At 38.5% G+C, this 16,947-nt stretch overlaps 1 protein-coding gene across 1 annotated transcript in view; it reads left to right on the top strand.

Annotated features, from left to right (window-relative positions):
• The first annotated feature begins 11,067 nt into the window (after nt 1–11,067).
• Nucleotides 11,068–16,947, top strand: part of MTNR1B (melatonin receptor 1B) — a 31,461-nt gene continuing 25,581 nt past the window's right edge. The window contains exon 1 of the mRNA XM_043993671.1: nt 11,068–11,323. Within this exon, the coding sequence (XP_043849606.1) occupies nt 11,068–11,323 (256 nt within the window). The remainder of the gene's footprint in view (nt 11,324–16,947) is intronic.

The raw sequence follows: 16,947 nt of genomic DNA on the forward strand, positions 1-16,947 counted from the left end.
GTCAGAAGAAAACACTTTTGAGGAGGGACAGGGTGAAGGGAGAGAGAGAATAGAATATACAGGGGGGGTGGGGAAAAGGATAAAGGGAAATACAGTTAGTAATAGTAACTATGAAAAAATGAAGCAAGTTTCTCTGAATGCAAGTCATTCCCCAGTTGATAAATGATCAAAAGATATGAACAGTTTTCAGATGAAGTCATCAAAGTTACCTATAGCCATATGGGGGAAAATGCTCTAATTCACTATTGATTGGAGAGATGCAAATAAAAAACAATTCTGGGGTACTACCTCATACCTATTAGATTGTTCAATAGACAGAAAAGGAAAATGACAAATATTAAAGGGGATGTGAGGAAAATGAGACTTTAATACACTGTTGGTGGAATTGTAAATTGATTCAACCATTCTGGTAGAGCAATTTGGTACTTTACCTAAAGGGCTATAAAATAATGCACATTCTTTGACCTAGCAATACCACTACTAGGTATGTTCCCCAAAAGAGATAAAAAATAAAAAGGAAAATGACATATATGTACAAAGAGATTTGTAGCAGTTCCTTTCTGGTGGCAAAGAATTGGAAATTAAGGGGATGCCTATCAAATGGGGAATGGTTGAACAAATTTTAGTATGTGATTATTATGGAATACTATTGTTCTATAATAAATGATGAGCAGGATGCTCTCAGAAAAACCTGGAAAGATTTATGTGAACTGATGCAAAATGAAATGTACTAGGTATAAAGTAACAGCGGTATTGTAAGATGATCAGCTGTGAATGACTTAGCAATATTCTCAGCAATACAATGATCCAAAGAGAAGTCTGAAGGACTTATGAAAAATGGTATCCATCCCCATAGAAAGAACTGATGGTGTCTGAATACAGCCCTGAAGCATATTTTTTACTTTATTTTTCCAAGGGGTTTTTTGGTCTGTGTTTTCTTTTACAACACTACTAATGTGGAAATGTTTTGTATGATTAACATGTATAACCTATATTGAATTGCTTGCTTTCTCAATATGGTGGAAGGGAGGGAAGAAGAGAAATAATTTGGAACTCAAAAGTTTTATAAATGAATGTTAAAATTTATTTTTACACATAATTAGGGAAAAATAAAATTCTAAATTAAAAAATATAAATAAATATATTTTAAGAGAATAAATGTAAAAATGTTTATATATATATATATATGTTCCAAATTGCTCTCTAGAATGAATGTGCCAATTTATAGTTCTACCAACAGTACAATGGCGTGCCTCTCCATTCATATGGACAACAATTTTCCTTTTCCTTTTTGGCCATCTTTTCTAACCTGATGGGTATAAGGTGGAATCTCAGAGTTGTCCTCCATTGAATATCTTTTATTATTAATATTTTGGAATATTGTTTCATGTAGCTGTTTGCTTTTGTTTGCTTTTCTTCTTTTTGAGAGCTGCTTGTTCCTATCCTTTTGCACATTTATCAATAGAACAATGGCTCTTGTTCTGTATATTTGAGGCTGTTTCCTATGTATTTTTTAGATATCAGAACTTTATAAAATTATTTTTTGCAGAAGTTTTCCATCTACTTTTAGCTGAATTGATTTGTTTGTGCAAAAGTTTTTCAATTTTATATAATCAAATATAAAATTTATTTCTTGTGACCCTCTCTGTTGTTTGGTCAAGAACTATTCCCCAATTCATTATTGTAAAATGCAACTCCTTCCTTGCTCCTCTACTTTGTTTATGATATGGCCTTCATGTCTATCATATATGCATTTAGAGCTTTGGGGTTTACTTTGTGTGAGATACTGGTCTGAACCTAATTTCTACTAGACTCTTTTCTACTTTTCCCAGATATAGTCAAATAATGAATTCTTTCCATGTCTGGGGTAACTGAACACTATGCTTCTATGTTCATTTGTTCCTGGACCTTGTGCTCCTAATCTGTTCTATTGATTGATTTAAAAAAAATGAGTACAAGTAATTTTGATACTTACTATTTTGCTATATAGTTTGAAAACTGGCACTGCTAGGTCCTCTTCCTTCCCACTTTCCCCCTCGTTATTTCTCTTGAGGTTCTTGATCTTTTGTTCCTCCAGGTGAATTTGTTTTCATATTTCTAGCTCTATAAAGTTACTTTTTGGTAGAGATGCCATTTAATAAGAGTAACTGGGAAGTCCTATACTTTTGTTAGTAAAATCAACTGCACATGTACAGTATGGGAGAAATGTGGCCAGAAAGAATTCATATTTTTTAAAAAAGTTCTAGGGGATTCAGTGGATCATAAGCTCAACATGAAACAACAGTGTGATACAGCAGACAAAAGAACTACTAAGTTCTTACAATCCTTTACTGGATGTATAGAATCTAGAGCAAGGGAATTCTGCTGTACTTTGTTCTGAGTCAACCACATTGAAAAAATGGATGAATGAATGAATGAAGCATTTATTAAGTGCTCATTGTTTAAAAAGCATTATGCTAAACTCTGGGGATAAAAACAGAAAATTAAGGCATTCCCTGCTCTCAAGGAGCTCACATTCTAAAAAGGAAGAAAACATAGATGAAGATCTCAGCTGAAAGTGAGATAGAAAGGACTGGTGTCCTTGAAGATGGCAAGGCCTCTCCTCCAATGTAATTTCTCATGATAAAATCATATCTGTTTCTGATGTTGAACCACCCAACACTGCCAAGGTCTATGGTGACAAAAATCTCTGGATCTTGAACAGATGTAAATTCAGCACCTGTAGCTATCAGGCTGCATCTCCCCAGGAATTGCTTCCCAAGAAAATTGGAGGCACTGAGTTGGAAAATTGCTATTTCCAAGGCTCTTGAGTTCAAGGATATCTCTATTAGGGAATGTATGGAGAGTTGCTGGTCATGTTGATCGGGGTGACTTGACTACATATTGTTTCTTCCTCAGGGAGCCTTGCTGCTTCAACTAGGCTTGGCCAGGAAGTGACAGCTGGTTAGGAGTTGGTGCACATGGATGATTCCTTCTCCACAGGAGCCACTTCCTCAGATGTGGCTGTAAAGGTTGGATTAGAATCAGGATGAAGTAGTCTGAGAGATGTTACTGACAGTTTCGGATCCAGTAGTCTGCTGGAACAGGTTCCCACGCTGCTACAGGTAAGATGCTAAGGAAAAAAGACACAGAGACATAGGATGGGATTGGAAGGGCCCCATGCACTTGGGTGGAGGCAAAAGGCAAGGTTTATTCAGACAGTATGACATATTTATACTTCAGGTGAGCAAAAGGAATGTCTTTGTGTGAAGTTCATGCCAAAAGAGCAGGATGAGGGGATTGGTTCCTAGACCTTGTCCATGTAGGCCTTATCTATGAAAAGGAGCATGTTTCTGTCCTTTGAAGTTTCCTTGGCGCCTATGCAAATGCATCATCCTTGGTGCCCAGCAAATGCATCTGCATCCAGGAAGGATCATTGTGGTTTATAGCCCTCTGATCAAGGGCTAACTAAGAATCAGCACATATTTTCTGGAAGGAGGGTTTTCTGTCTGTGAGCTTTGCTCGAACAGTAAAAGGGGGGCTTAGTTAACCCCTAACATGTTACCACTCCAAGGGTTCTTGTGTTTAGCTGTCTGTTGGTGGAAGTTGGTTATTAATAAAGTGATCTCAGAATAACGTCTTAGACTTTTAAGAAACAAATGTGGTCCTGATTTTTTTATTACTCCCTTCTCTGGTTGACTCCAGGCTGCTGGTTCTTTCTGGCTCAGATTGGTATAGTCCAACTGCTTGCTCTCTCCTTTCTTGCTCCTCCTTTATTAGAACCTCTTTCTGCATACTTTATCTTCAAAGGGATATTGACATGTTGGAGTGTGTTTAGAAGTCTGATTAGAATGATGAGGGAACTTAAAACTATTTTACATGAGAACTGGTTGAATTAACTAGTTATATTTAACCCATATTTGACAAAAACTTATTGGGTAAAATATATTCAAGTATTTGAATGGTTTTCAAGAGGAAGAGGAAGAAATCACACATTTATTACATATGTATAATGTGCAAAGTACTTTACAAATATTATGTTAGTAAATCCTCACAACAATCTTGGGATGTAAGTGTTGGTATTAGCCCCCATTTTTCAACTAAGGAAACTGGGGTAGATAGAGGTTAAATGACTTGCCCAGGGTCACACAACTAGTAAATAAATATCTGAGGCTGGATTTGAACTCAGATATTCTTGACTGTAGTTCCAGTGCTCTATCCACTGTGCTACCTAGCTGCCTTATTCATCCTGGTCCCAGAGGGAGAATTAGAAGCTATGAAAGATACAGAAGAGACAGTTCAATGTATGAAAAATATTTCCTAATGGTGAGAGCTGTCCAAAAATGAAATGGGCTGCAGTTGGAGTGAAGTTCCCCTCACTCCCTCCTCTGCAGGTAGAGATTAGATGCTGACTTGCTGGGGATGTTATAGTTGGAAGTATGACTCCCTTGAAATATTATAATCCTTTAATTTTATGACTCTGCTCAGGGAGGGTTTTGTGTATGTTTGTTATTTTATTGATATTCTTGGGGGCAATCTTTTGGTCTGGATTTGAGCCCAGTGAAAGGTGTATGACAAGAACCAGCTGGGTTTATTCAACCTCTGTTTCTCTCTCTATTCCCCCTTAGTATTTTTTTCCTCCCATGTAATTTCATTTCACCATAGGTAGCAGCTAATATTTTTGTCTATTGTGAAAGAATCCTTTCTAGATAAGAGTGCATCAACCTGGAATGCTAAAAGCAATCAGCTTGCTTATGGTGATCACAGCCAAAGACTGCTTGTTGCAGTGATTGAAGTGGAAACTTTACTATACTGAAATGAAATTGGGAAACTGGGCTGGATTCAAATGTTTGAATAAACAACTAATCTATTTCTCCTTCTAGAGGAAAGAGTATGGGGAACAATAGGAAATCATCCTCACTTTGTGACCATAGGCTAGTAAAGACTCAGCTTCATTTTCCTCATCTGTAAAATCACAGAAGCTCAGATTTGAAGGGACCTAAGAGTACTTTGGTCCAACCCATACCTGAACAAGAATCAGACAAGTGCCTACCATGTACCAGACGTTGTGCTAGGTCGTGGCAATACAAAGACAAAAACAGAAACACGTTCTGTCTTCAAAAAGCTTACATTCTCCCTAGGGAAACAACAAATATAAGTTAGTACAAAATACATTCAAAGCAAATACAATATGATTGTGTATATGTTGGGGAGTTGGAGGGGTGGGGGATAGCTTCTGTAATACTCCATCAGCCTCTATTTGAAGACATCCAATCTTCCAAGGCTCCCTATTCCACTTTTGCCTAAATCTAACCTTTAGGAAGTTTTTTCTTGACATAAAAATTAAAAAGGTGGGGTGGCGGCTAGGTGGCGCAGTGGATAAAGCACTGGCCCTGGATTCAGGAGGACCTGAGTTCAAATCCGGCCTCAGGCACTTACTAGCTGTGTGACCCTGGGCAAGTCACTTAACCCCCATTGCCCCGCAAAAAACCAAAAAAAAAAAAACCCAAATTAAAAAGGATTCTTCATAACTTTTAATCAATACAGTACCACAATACAAGTGGAGGCTTTCCTCCACTGAAGCGATCTTCAAATACTTGAAGATAGCTATTATGTCTCCCACTAAGTCTTCTTTTCTCCTCCTTTAACTAACACTCTTGACTACCGTGACTACCTTCCTCTAGATGCCTCATTTACCAACATCTGGATCATAGATTTGGCACTGATTTGGATTGTAGAGGTTATTTAGTTCAATCTCCCCTTTCCCATCCATTTTAAAGATGAAGCCCAGAGAGATTCAGGGTTACACAGCTGGTAAGTAGCAGAGCTGGGGTTTCTAGATCCACATCTTCCGATTACAAATCCACCACTATTTTCCTCTGCCTTGGTCCTATGGAGATAAGAAATAACTGGCTTCCAGAGTGTTTGTGGGTGAAGTGCTTTGTGATCCTCAATGTGCCATAGAAATTGGAAAGATTATTTTATTACTGTTATTATTATCTTTATTTGCCCTATCTGTAGTAAGGTTGGTAGGGCAGCTATGTATGAATAGAGCACTAGGCTTGGAATCAGGAAGACTCATCTTCATGAGTTCAAATCTTCCCTCAGAAACTTACTAGTTGTGTGACCCTGGGCAAGTCACTTAACACTGTTCTGTTTCTTCATCTGTGAAGTGATCTGGAGAGGTAAAAGGCAAACCACTACAGTATTTTTTCTACCAGTATTTCTGCCAAGAAAACCCCAAATGTGTTCACAAAGAGATGGACTTGACCAAAACAACTCAACAACAATAAGTACAGTTGGTATAGCTCTATTAGATTCTGAGTTATTCTAACTCCCAATCTCACTGACAAATTTAGTCCCCAGTGGTTAGTAGTTACATATCTTCCCACTTCCAACCTTTCAGGGTACCTTTGAGGGAAGTGGGGTTCTTCTAATGTTATTAGCTGGAGTTCCCATTCTGATGTGTTCTCTCCTATGTGTCACCAGTTGTGGTTAATATCTCCCCTATATCATTGATTATTCCATTATTAGTGCTGCATTATCAATTTTACCAAGTAATATCAATTGGCTTTTACAAAGAGATATTTACTGAGAAGATATAGCAAGAACAGATTCCCCAAACTGGGACCACCCCTCTACCACCTCTGTCCCTGTAGGTTTTACAGAGCATTTATCCCATCAACTTCATTTCTCAATGTGCTATGGCTACTGGACCATGGCTCCTTTGTTGAAGGACTCAGTGTCTCAGTTGCATCATTGATTCATTGCTGGATTGAGTCCCATAGCTAACTCATCAGGACTTTACTAGACCCTTACTTTTTTATAAATATTTTTATTTAAAGTTTTGAGTTCCAAATTCCATAGGGTATACATGTGCAATTATGTAAAACATTACCATATTAGTCATTTTGTACAAGAAAAGTCAAATAAAAGAAAATAAATAGATAGATAAATGAAGGAAGGAAGGAAGTGAAAAATAGTATGTTCAGTCTGTGTTCAATGAATATCGTTTCTTTCTTTGGAGGTGAATAGTATGCTTCATCATTAGTCCTTTGGATTTGTCTTGATTCATTATATTGCTGAGAATAGTTAGGTCACTTGCAGTTCTTCATTGAACAATATTGCTGTCACTGTGCACAATGTTCTTCTGGTTCTGTTTGCTTCATTATACAGCAGTTCATAGAAACCTTTGAAAGCCTTTCTGGAAATGTCCTTCTTGTCATTTCTTATGGCACAATAATATTCTATCACCATCATATACCACAGCTTGTTTAGCCATTCTGCCATTGATGGGCATTCCTTTGATTTCCAATTCTTAGCTACCACAAAACAGCTGCTATAAATATTTTTGTACAAATAGGTCTTTTTCTCTTTTTTGGGGGGGGGTCTTTGGGATATAAACCTAGCAGTGGTATTTTTGGGTCAAAGGGTATGCACAATTTGATAACCCTTTGGGCATAGTTCCAAATTACTCTCCAGAATGGTTGGATCAGTTCACAACTCTATCAATAGTGGATTAGTGGCTAGACCCTTACTTTCTGGGTCTTCCTTCAACTTTGTGAGCTTTTTGAAGTGGGGACTATTTGTGCCTTTCTTTATATTCCCAGAACTTTGAACAGTGCCTCACACATAGTAAAGTGTTTAATAAATACTTGTTGACTGACCTCTGGAAATTTGCTCTCCTAAATAATAGCTAATATTTATATACTACTTACTATATAAATTCTCCTCTGTGCTTTATAATTATTATTTCATTTGATCCTCACAACAGTTCTGGGAGGTAGGTGCTATCATTAACACCTCCATTTTTAGATAAGGAAACTAAGTGATTTGTACAAGGTAACACAGCTAGTAAGTGTGTGAGACCAGATTTTAATTCAGGTCTTCCTGTCTCCAGGCTTGGCACTCTATCTAATGTCATATTCAATATTCCTTAACCTAAGAGCAAAAAGGAATAGGAACAGCAGAGACAGAAGCTACAGCAGGGACTTGTGTATGGGAAGAGTAGGCCACTGGTAGTCTCCTTACCCAGAAGCTTACACCTCTTATTGCTTCTCTTACTACCAGGAGAGAGATTGATTGGGCCACTTGCTACCTTTTGAATTCACATCTAGTTCAAATGGAGCAGCCAATCTCAGGTTGTTGCCACTTTCCTCTTCATATCTCCCTCTGCTCTGTTGGGTTCTAGATAGACTTGCCTCCCTTCTCCATACTCTTCTTTGTATGGCTTGGATTTCAATTTGACTCACCTGGGCTTCACATTTTCTCTCTCTTTTTTTTATGTATAAGGTATTTTATTTTTTCCGTTACATGTAAAGATAGTTCTCAACTTTTGTTTATACAAGCTTTACAATTTCAGATTTTTCTCCTCCCTCCCTCCCTCCCCCCCCTCCCCTAGACAGCAGGTAATCTGATATAGGTTATATCTATATATCTCTATACATATGCATATAAATATATATATATACACACACATATATATACACATAATAACATTAATCCTATTTCTGCATTAATCCTGTTACAAGAGAAAAAATCAGAGCAGTGATGCAAAACCTCAAAATAGAAAAAAAACAACAGCACCCAAAACAAAAGAAATAGTATGGTTCAATCAGCATCTATACTCCACAGTTCTTTTTTTTTTTTCTTGGATTTGGAGATCCTCTTCTATCATGAGTTCCCTGGAACTCTTCTGTACCATTGCATTGGTGAGAAGAATATAGTCCATCACAGTAGGTCAACACTCAATGTTGATGATACTGTGTACAGTGTTCTTCTGGTTCTGCTCATCTCACTCATCATCAGCTCACGTAAGACCCTCCAGGTTTCTCTGAACTCCTCCTGCTCATCATTTCTTACAGCACAATAGTATTCCATTGTATTCATATACCACAACTTGTCCAGCCATTCCCCAATTGATGGGCATACCCTCAACTTCCAATTCCTTGCCACCACATAAAGAGCAGCTATAAATATTTTTGTACACGTGGGTCCCTTTCCCCCTTCCATGATTTCTTTGGGCAAAAGACCTAAAAGTGGAATTGCTGGGTCAAAGGGTATGCACAGCTTTATCGCCCTTTGGGCATAATTCCAAATTGCTCTCCAGAATGGTTGGATCAGCTCACAGCTCCACCAACAATGCATTAGTGTTCCAATTTTCCCACAGCCTCTCCAACATTTATTATCTTCCTTTTTTGTCATTTTAGCCAATCTGATAGGTGTCAGGTGGTACCTCAGAATTGTTTTAATTTGCATCTCTCTAATCATTAGAGATTTAGAGCATTTTTTCATATGGGAATAGATAGCTTTGGTTTCTTCATCAGAAAACTGCCTGTTCATATCCTTTGCCCATTTCTCAATTGGGGAATGACTTGGATTCTTATAAATTTGATTTAATTCCCTATATATTTTAGAGATGAGGCCTTTATCAGAAGAACTGGCCTCAAAAATTGTTTCCCAGATTTCTGCCTCCCTTCCAATTTTGGATGCATTGCTTCTGTTTGTACAAAATTTTTTTAATTTAATATAATCAAAATCATCCATTTTGCATTTTATAATATACTCTATCTCTTGTTTGGTCAAAAACTGTTTTCCTTTCCAAAGATCTGATAGGTACACTATTCCTTTCTCTCCTAATTTACCTATGGTATCACCTCTTATGTCTAAATCATGTATCCATTCACATTTTCTCTTAAAGGGAGGTTTCTTTCTATTCTTCTTGATGCCCAACTTAGGATCAGGTGAGGGCTCTATCAGTCAAGACTGTTTAATAAGGAGGCAGTGACTTGGCCCTAGGACTACATTTCATAACCTCCACTGTCCTGCACTAAGAGCTTCTGGATGATGGATAAATAAAATGAGGAAGACTTTTTGTCAGCACTGGTGATTGAGAGCTGCTCAGGCCAAGGGAAGGTCCATGGTTAGGGGAGTAGACTGCAAAGTAAGCATAGCCTGGTGGCAAAAGTAGGGAGAGTAGATGACCTGGTTTATGTGGTAAGGGCCATGACTAAGGAAAAAGGGGTACCTAAGACTATCCTAAGGATATACAGTTGGGTAAACAACACAGGAAAAATTGGGTTAAAATGAAGATAAACATCAAGTATAGCCTTGATGGGGAAAAGACTTCAGAGATAATCCTTAAGGGAAAAGAACATTCTCAATCCTGTGCCTTGGTAACTATGGGTTGTTTATATACTATGTATTATGAACCTCAATATAGTTTGACTTTAAAATTTTAACCTAAATTGTTAATTTCCTTCTTTTTAAAAAATTGTTCTTTCCTGGCTGGAATATTTTTATTTACTGATCCCTGCACAATGCCTGGTACATAATAATGCTGGTTTCCTTGTTTCCTTCCTTCCTTCCTTCCTTCCTTCCTTCCTTCCTTCCTTCCTTCCTTCCTTCCTTCCTTCCTTCCTTCCTTCCTTCCTTGTTTCCTTCCTTCCTTCCTTCCTTGTTTCCTTCCTTCCTTCCTTCCTTCCTTCCTTCCTTCCTTCCTTCCTTCCTTCCTTCCTTCCTTCCTTCCTTCCTTCCTTCCTTCCTTCCTTCCTTCCTTCCATGGCCTCCCCACTCTGATCCTCCTCTCTCCTTGCCCAGATCAGAGTGCCTCAAGCTATTGATTAGATGAGATAATGTGTGAAGTGCTTTGCTCTTGGAGCTCCTGGCGGCTAGCACGGCGGCCACTGAAGCATGGACTCCCAGAGAAAAGAACAGTTCGGTGGTGTTCCCCACTGAGTCGTTATCCCTCTTCGCTCCTCTCCTTTCCGATCCCTCATTTTCTTCTTTTTAGACCTCTTCCTGATACCTCCTCTCTTCACCACCCTCAGTGAGCCAGGGAAGTCCGGGGAGTGCTTAGTTAAGTGGGAGTGAGAGCTCCTGGGGAGGGCGAGGCTCCTTATATAACCTTTTGAGGCCAGGAGCGAGCCAGACCGAGTTGTGAGGCTGGTGGCTTGGGCAAGAGCCTGAAGATCCAGAGGCAGGAACAGAATTAAAGTCAGGGAGGTGGGGCGAGTTGGAAAAAGTCGGAACCTAGGTTCCCGGGAGTGTGCCCGATCACCTGCTGCTGCTGCTGCTACTGTGTGGTCCATGCTGCGGCGAAGGCAGGAGCCGGGAGAGCGGCGGGCTGGGGAAGCAGTGGTCCGAATGCTGGAGAATGGCTCTCTCCACAATTGTTGTGAGTTGGCCGGATCTGACGGCTCTTCAGCCTGGGAGGAAGAGGCTCGGCCCTTTTGGGTGGCCCCGGCTCTGTCCAGCGTGCTGATCATCACCACTGCTGTAGACCTCGTGGGCAACTCTCTGGTGATTCTCTCAGTGTTAAGGAACCGAAAGCTCAGGAATACAGGTAGGGGAGATGGGCAGAGCTGCGGGTATCTCGCTCTTCCTCATTCTATTCACTCGCCTGTCCGACCAGTCTACACTCTAGCCCCACTCCTTCATCTGGTTCAGACAAATATCCCCTCACCATAACTTTTAAATCTTTCTGACACTGCTTTTGTTTTCCCCAAGTTTGACCCAGAATCTAAAAGTTTGGCTCAGGGCTTTGCTGTGGTCTGCTTCCTAAGGCATGGGAAGTCCAGCCCCTTCTATTGATTCATCTTGATTCAACAACCAAGTTGAAAAGTTTTGTTCTCTCATTTCCTGAGGCTGCTGTTCTAGGGGTGAGCTTTTTGCAGAGGAGTATAATCCATAACTGACCACCACTTAATGCAATTTCAGGGAGTGCAATCTGCTAACAAGTGTCTGAGATATTCTCTTGTGCTTTCTGTAGACTGGGCCTCTTTTGATTGCCAGTTGATCTACAACCAAATAAGAAAACTGTTGGTTACAGAAATTGAATAAATATGTCTGCAACATAAAAATTGACTGTCTCTTTGGAGATGAGAGGATTAATGGAAATATTTAAACATAAAGGATTAATTCCCCTTTATATTCATGAAGCTTACAATTCTGAAATTTTCTCAGTCTAGACTTTCAGATTTTCTGTGCACAGGATTTGTAAGGAAGAAAACTGAGAATGGGGCACACCTTGGACAACTGTCCTTATTGGTCATTAAGCTTATGTCATGGTTCTTAGTATCATAGATTTATAGCTAGAAGATTATTATGTTATAGTTTAGGAAACTGAAGCTCAGAAAGACTAGGTGCCTTGCTCAAAATCACATGTGTAGTAAGAGGTAGATATGGGATTTGAACTTCTGACTGTGACTGTGAATTGTTCCAATTGTACCACATTGTCAAGAGAGTTGAAACATCTTTTCTTTGCAACCATCCTCAGGCTATAAGTCAAACAGAAAAAAAAAGTTATTAAAAATGGGAAAAGCCCAGCAACAGCAAGCAGCTTATACAGTTTAGAAATGTTGCTCAAGGGATTTTTCACATAAAATAGACTATTTCTTAAAGTAAATGCTTTTCTCTTTGACTAATTGGAACCAGGATTTTCATACCAGAAGAACCATTGGGAGACTTCATGTCAAGTTCTTACAAGTGTACATATCCACACAATGAGCCAACAAGTATTTGTTAAGCACTTATTAAGCTGTGGGCACTATGTATCAGATCATCTTGAAAGTATTCTTCTTAATAGGAGATCTTTTTAAAAGTTCTTGTTTTGTACAGAATTTAATATTACCACACTGACTTAAAGGTTCTTAAAGTACCATAATAATTGCTAAAAGGAAATTATATTTAAGATTTTTGCAAGAGGATTATAGCTATTTCTTTTTTTTTTTAGTGAGGCAATTGGGGTTAAGTGACTTGCCCAAGGTCACACAGCTAGTAAGTGTTAAGTGTCTGAGGTCGGATTTGAACTCAGGTACTCCTGACTCCAGGGCTGGTGCTCTATCCACTGTGCCACCTAGCTGCCCTATATAGCTATTTCTTTTAAAGTTATAAACCAGAACCAAGGCATTAAGGCTTGAGAAAAACTTGACATAATAACAAGTCACAGCTATAGAGCACTTTAAAGTTTACAAAGTAATTTTCTCACAACAGCCTGGTAGGTGTTGTTGAGTCATATCTGAGTCTCCATGACGACATTTGGGGTTTTCTTGGCAAAGATGATGGAATAGTTTGCCATTTTCTTTTCCAGCTCATTTACATATGAGGAACAGAGGCAAACAGAGTTAGGTGACTTGATCAGGGTCACACAACTAGCAAGTGTCTGAGGCTGGATATGACCTCAGGAAGATAAGTCTTCTTGATTCCAGGTTCAGCACTCTATTCAGTGTACCACCTAGCTGCCCAAGGTAGATAGTGCAGGTAGGCATCATTACTCTTATTTTTCAGATGAGGAGACTGAGCCTCAGAATGACTTCCCTTAAGGTCACAAAGCTTATAGATTATTGAGCCTAGTTTGGAACCAAGGTTCTCTTGCTTCAAGTCCAGTGTTCTTTTCATTATGCTACTGTCCCTATTTTTAAATGAGTATATTAGGAAAGAAAAATCAGCAATCAGAAAACCATATTTAGTCATCTTTATCTGGATTCTCTTTATTCAAGGAACATTTAAGTCATTGTCTAAGTTGAAAAGGAAGAACAGCTTCTTTCCCTTTCTTTCTACACTCTCTCCTTATGTTTAGTCCAGGAGAAAACATTTCTCTTGTGCTTGGCAGCTGTATTGTGTCAGTCTGCTCTAACACATCTTTTTTTCTTCTTTTTTTTAGTTTCTTCCCTCCATTTGAAGGTTATAAAGTAATGTGGTTCTGCTGCACCTGGCTAGTTGTGTGCATATTGGGATCCCCCATTCTCCTAGCAGTTCCCCTTCTATTTGTGAGAAACAGTCCTGCAGAATAATAGCACATATTTATATAGTGCAAATCACTTAGCCTCTGTCAGTTTCCTCATCTGTAAAATGTGGATAATAGCAGTTGCCTCCCAGAATTGCCATTGTGTAATTTAAGATTCTAAATGTGGATTCTAATCTGTTCCCCCAGTTTTTTGGGGAAACTGACTAAAATCACTGATAAAATGAGTTTAGGTTTTTAAGGGTTTATTGGAAAATAGAAAGAAAAAGATTGAGAAACAGAATTCCAACAGCCTGGCATTTACACAACCTATCATAGAATCTATTAGGTCTCTCATCAGGACTCTGAACTGTACCTATAAATTTTTCCCAATTATCAGTCCTTCTAGCACAGGATTCCATTGCCTTCAGCAATGTGTCTCTAGCCTTTTTTAATAGACCAAAATGCCTAGGGTCATTGGGGTTCCATTCAGGGTCTTCAATAGGCCACCCAATGTCAACCTTTCCTGTGGCTTCCAGGCCATTGGCTGCAGCTATTATGTCTGCTCTTTCCCCTGGGGATAATATTGCTTTCTCGTTTCCATATACCTAAATCTTTGGGGCTGAATGGTATATATCTTCTAAGACTTACTACAACATCATCCTTACCATGGGAGGGGATCTTGTGAAGGGGGAGGATCTTTATTCTTTCTGTTTCCTCTAAACACCATGAAGATAAAATGAATATTTTTGAAGTACTCTACAAAGCTTAAATCACAATATAAATGCTTTTTATTATGACTTCTATAAGATTTGCAAAGCAATTTACATGTTACCTCATTTGAATATCTGAACAATCCTTTGTGGTGTTATTATCATTCCCATTTTGAAGAGAATACTGAGGCTCAGAGATTTGCCCAGGCTCACATAACTAGTAAGTATCCAAGGCAGATTCAAATGTAGGAATGTCAGAGGCTCTATATACCACTACTTTTCTTTGCTTCACACCCTTTCTGACTCTTTTGGGTTCCTTGCATTTTGGGTGCTTTTAGTGGTTGGTATGAAGTAATACAAATATAATTAAATTGTCGGCACCTCATTTATTCTAATTCCTTTCCCTCTCTTGCATCTGCTACACTTGAGCAGCAGAACAATAGTTCTCTACCCTAAGCTATATTTATTTCTGAAATGCTGGTGCCTGACCCTGGTCTTGTGATTTACTCAATTCTAAATTGACCATTGAGCCTAAATAGTGGTATTCATGAAAAATCACTTGGTATTGACTTTTTACAAAATGATTCCCCTGGAGCAGCTGCTGCAAGATAAAAAAAATTGAAGGTATCAAAACAAAAACAGAAACTTTGGTCTTAGCACTTTGAATAGCCAACTCCTATCATTCTCTGCTCTTATTCAACTCTTCTTCTCCTGATTACATTCATATTAAGGGGAAAGATACTTTCCTAAGCTTTTTTTAAACGGATAACTTTCCCATCACATTCTTCCTAATAATATAGCAACATTAAGATGACAGGATTTAGAGAATGTGAGAATGAAAGCATACCCATTATTAATGAATAACTAAGGTACACTGTACCAATAAGGTGCTCTCTAAAAAATTAAAGATCACTTTAAATGAGTACTATGAGACTTGTCTCTTGGCATGAGGGACACTATGTGGACACTATGTGGAGTTTCAGACCCTTCTTCAATGTAGGGAACTTCTCTATAGGAATTCTTCCCACCATTGAAGATCAGCAACTCTTTTGGAACTTACTTCAATTAATCAATATGCATTTATTAAATGTCTACTATGTATCAAGAACTATGATAGACACTGGGAAACAAACACTAAATAGTCACTGACCTCAAGGAATTTACATTTTATTGGGGAAAACAGCAGATGCATATACCAAAGGTACATAAAATACTAACCAAAAATACAAGGTATTTTTGTGGGGTGGGGTAGAATGAGGGTACTAGCTGCTGGAAGAGATCAGAAAAGACTTCATGTAGAAGGTAGTCTGAGGTGAGTTTTAGAAGAACAAGTGATTCTAAGAGGCAGAGGTTAGGAGTACATTACAGGCATGGGAGAGAACCAGTGCAAGGATACAGAGATGGGAAATTAAGCAACATGTCTGAGGAACAGCAATGAATCTAGTCTGGCTAGACTGTAGGAGTCAAGGAGTAATAAATATGACTAGAAAGGAAGATTTGGGCCAGGTGGATGAAGGGCTTTAAATCCCTTATAGTTCTAGAACTGTGATCCTGTGGCACCAAATTTCAAACAGAGGAATTTATAATTGATCCTATAAGTAATAGGGAGACATTGTGCTTTATTGAATAGGAGAGTGACATAGTCAGGCACAGACTTTAGAATAAAATCACTTTACTCCTCTCTATCTTAATTGTAGAGAGTTGTGGTCAAGCTTACATGAATTATCTATCCATAGTCACTCAGATATTATGCTTTATCCTAGATTTTCCTGGTATTGAAGTTAGACTTTTATCAATTATACCATGTTGCCTCTCTGGCTGGAATCTGTCTATTGTATTATTGTTCTTAATGTTAGAATGTGATACTAAAGACTAATGGCATCATGGGACACTGGAAAGAATGTTCAACTTAAAGACAGGAGAACTGAGGTTGAATACTAATTCTGATACTCTTAAGCTATGAGATCTTAAGCAGATCCCTTCCCCCCCTTCTGTGCCTCAGTTTCCCAACTTTAAAATGAAAGGAGAACTATTACTATTCACTGTTAAAGGCTTTTGTGTGACTAAGATTTTCAGTGCAAGGCAACTTTCTAAGGTTATAAGTTATAGGTATTTGCTGATCTCCATCCATGAAAGGAATTTTGCATGTTAGAATTTTCCCAGACTAATGAAATCCAGGCTTGAAATTTTTCTTTCTTTTTTCTTTTTTTTGGTGGGGCAATGAGGGTTAAGTGACTTGCCCAAGGTCACACAGCTAGTAAGTGTCAAATGTCTGAGGCCATTTTGAACTCAGGTCCTCCTGATTCCAAGGCCAGTGGTTTATAAACTGCTCCACCTAGCTGCCCACCCCCAGGGTTGAATTTTTTCAAAAATAGTTGTCAGCAAATATTTATTTAGTATTTTCTATGTGGCCAACATTTTTCTGTTTTTCTTTTCTTTTTAAAACATTAACTAATAGTTTTAAAATTTCTTCTCCAATTACATGGAAAGATACTTTTTTTTGAGTTCCAAATTTTTGTCCCCCTCTCCCTT

Source organism: Dromiciops gliroides, chromosome 3 (genome assembly GCF_019393635.1).
Source record: "Dromiciops gliroides isolate mDroGli1 chromosome 3, mDroGli1.pri, whole genome shotgun sequence".
Lineage (NCBI taxonomy): Eukaryota > Metazoa > Chordata > Mammalia > Microbiotheria > Microbiotheriidae > Dromiciops > Dromiciops gliroides.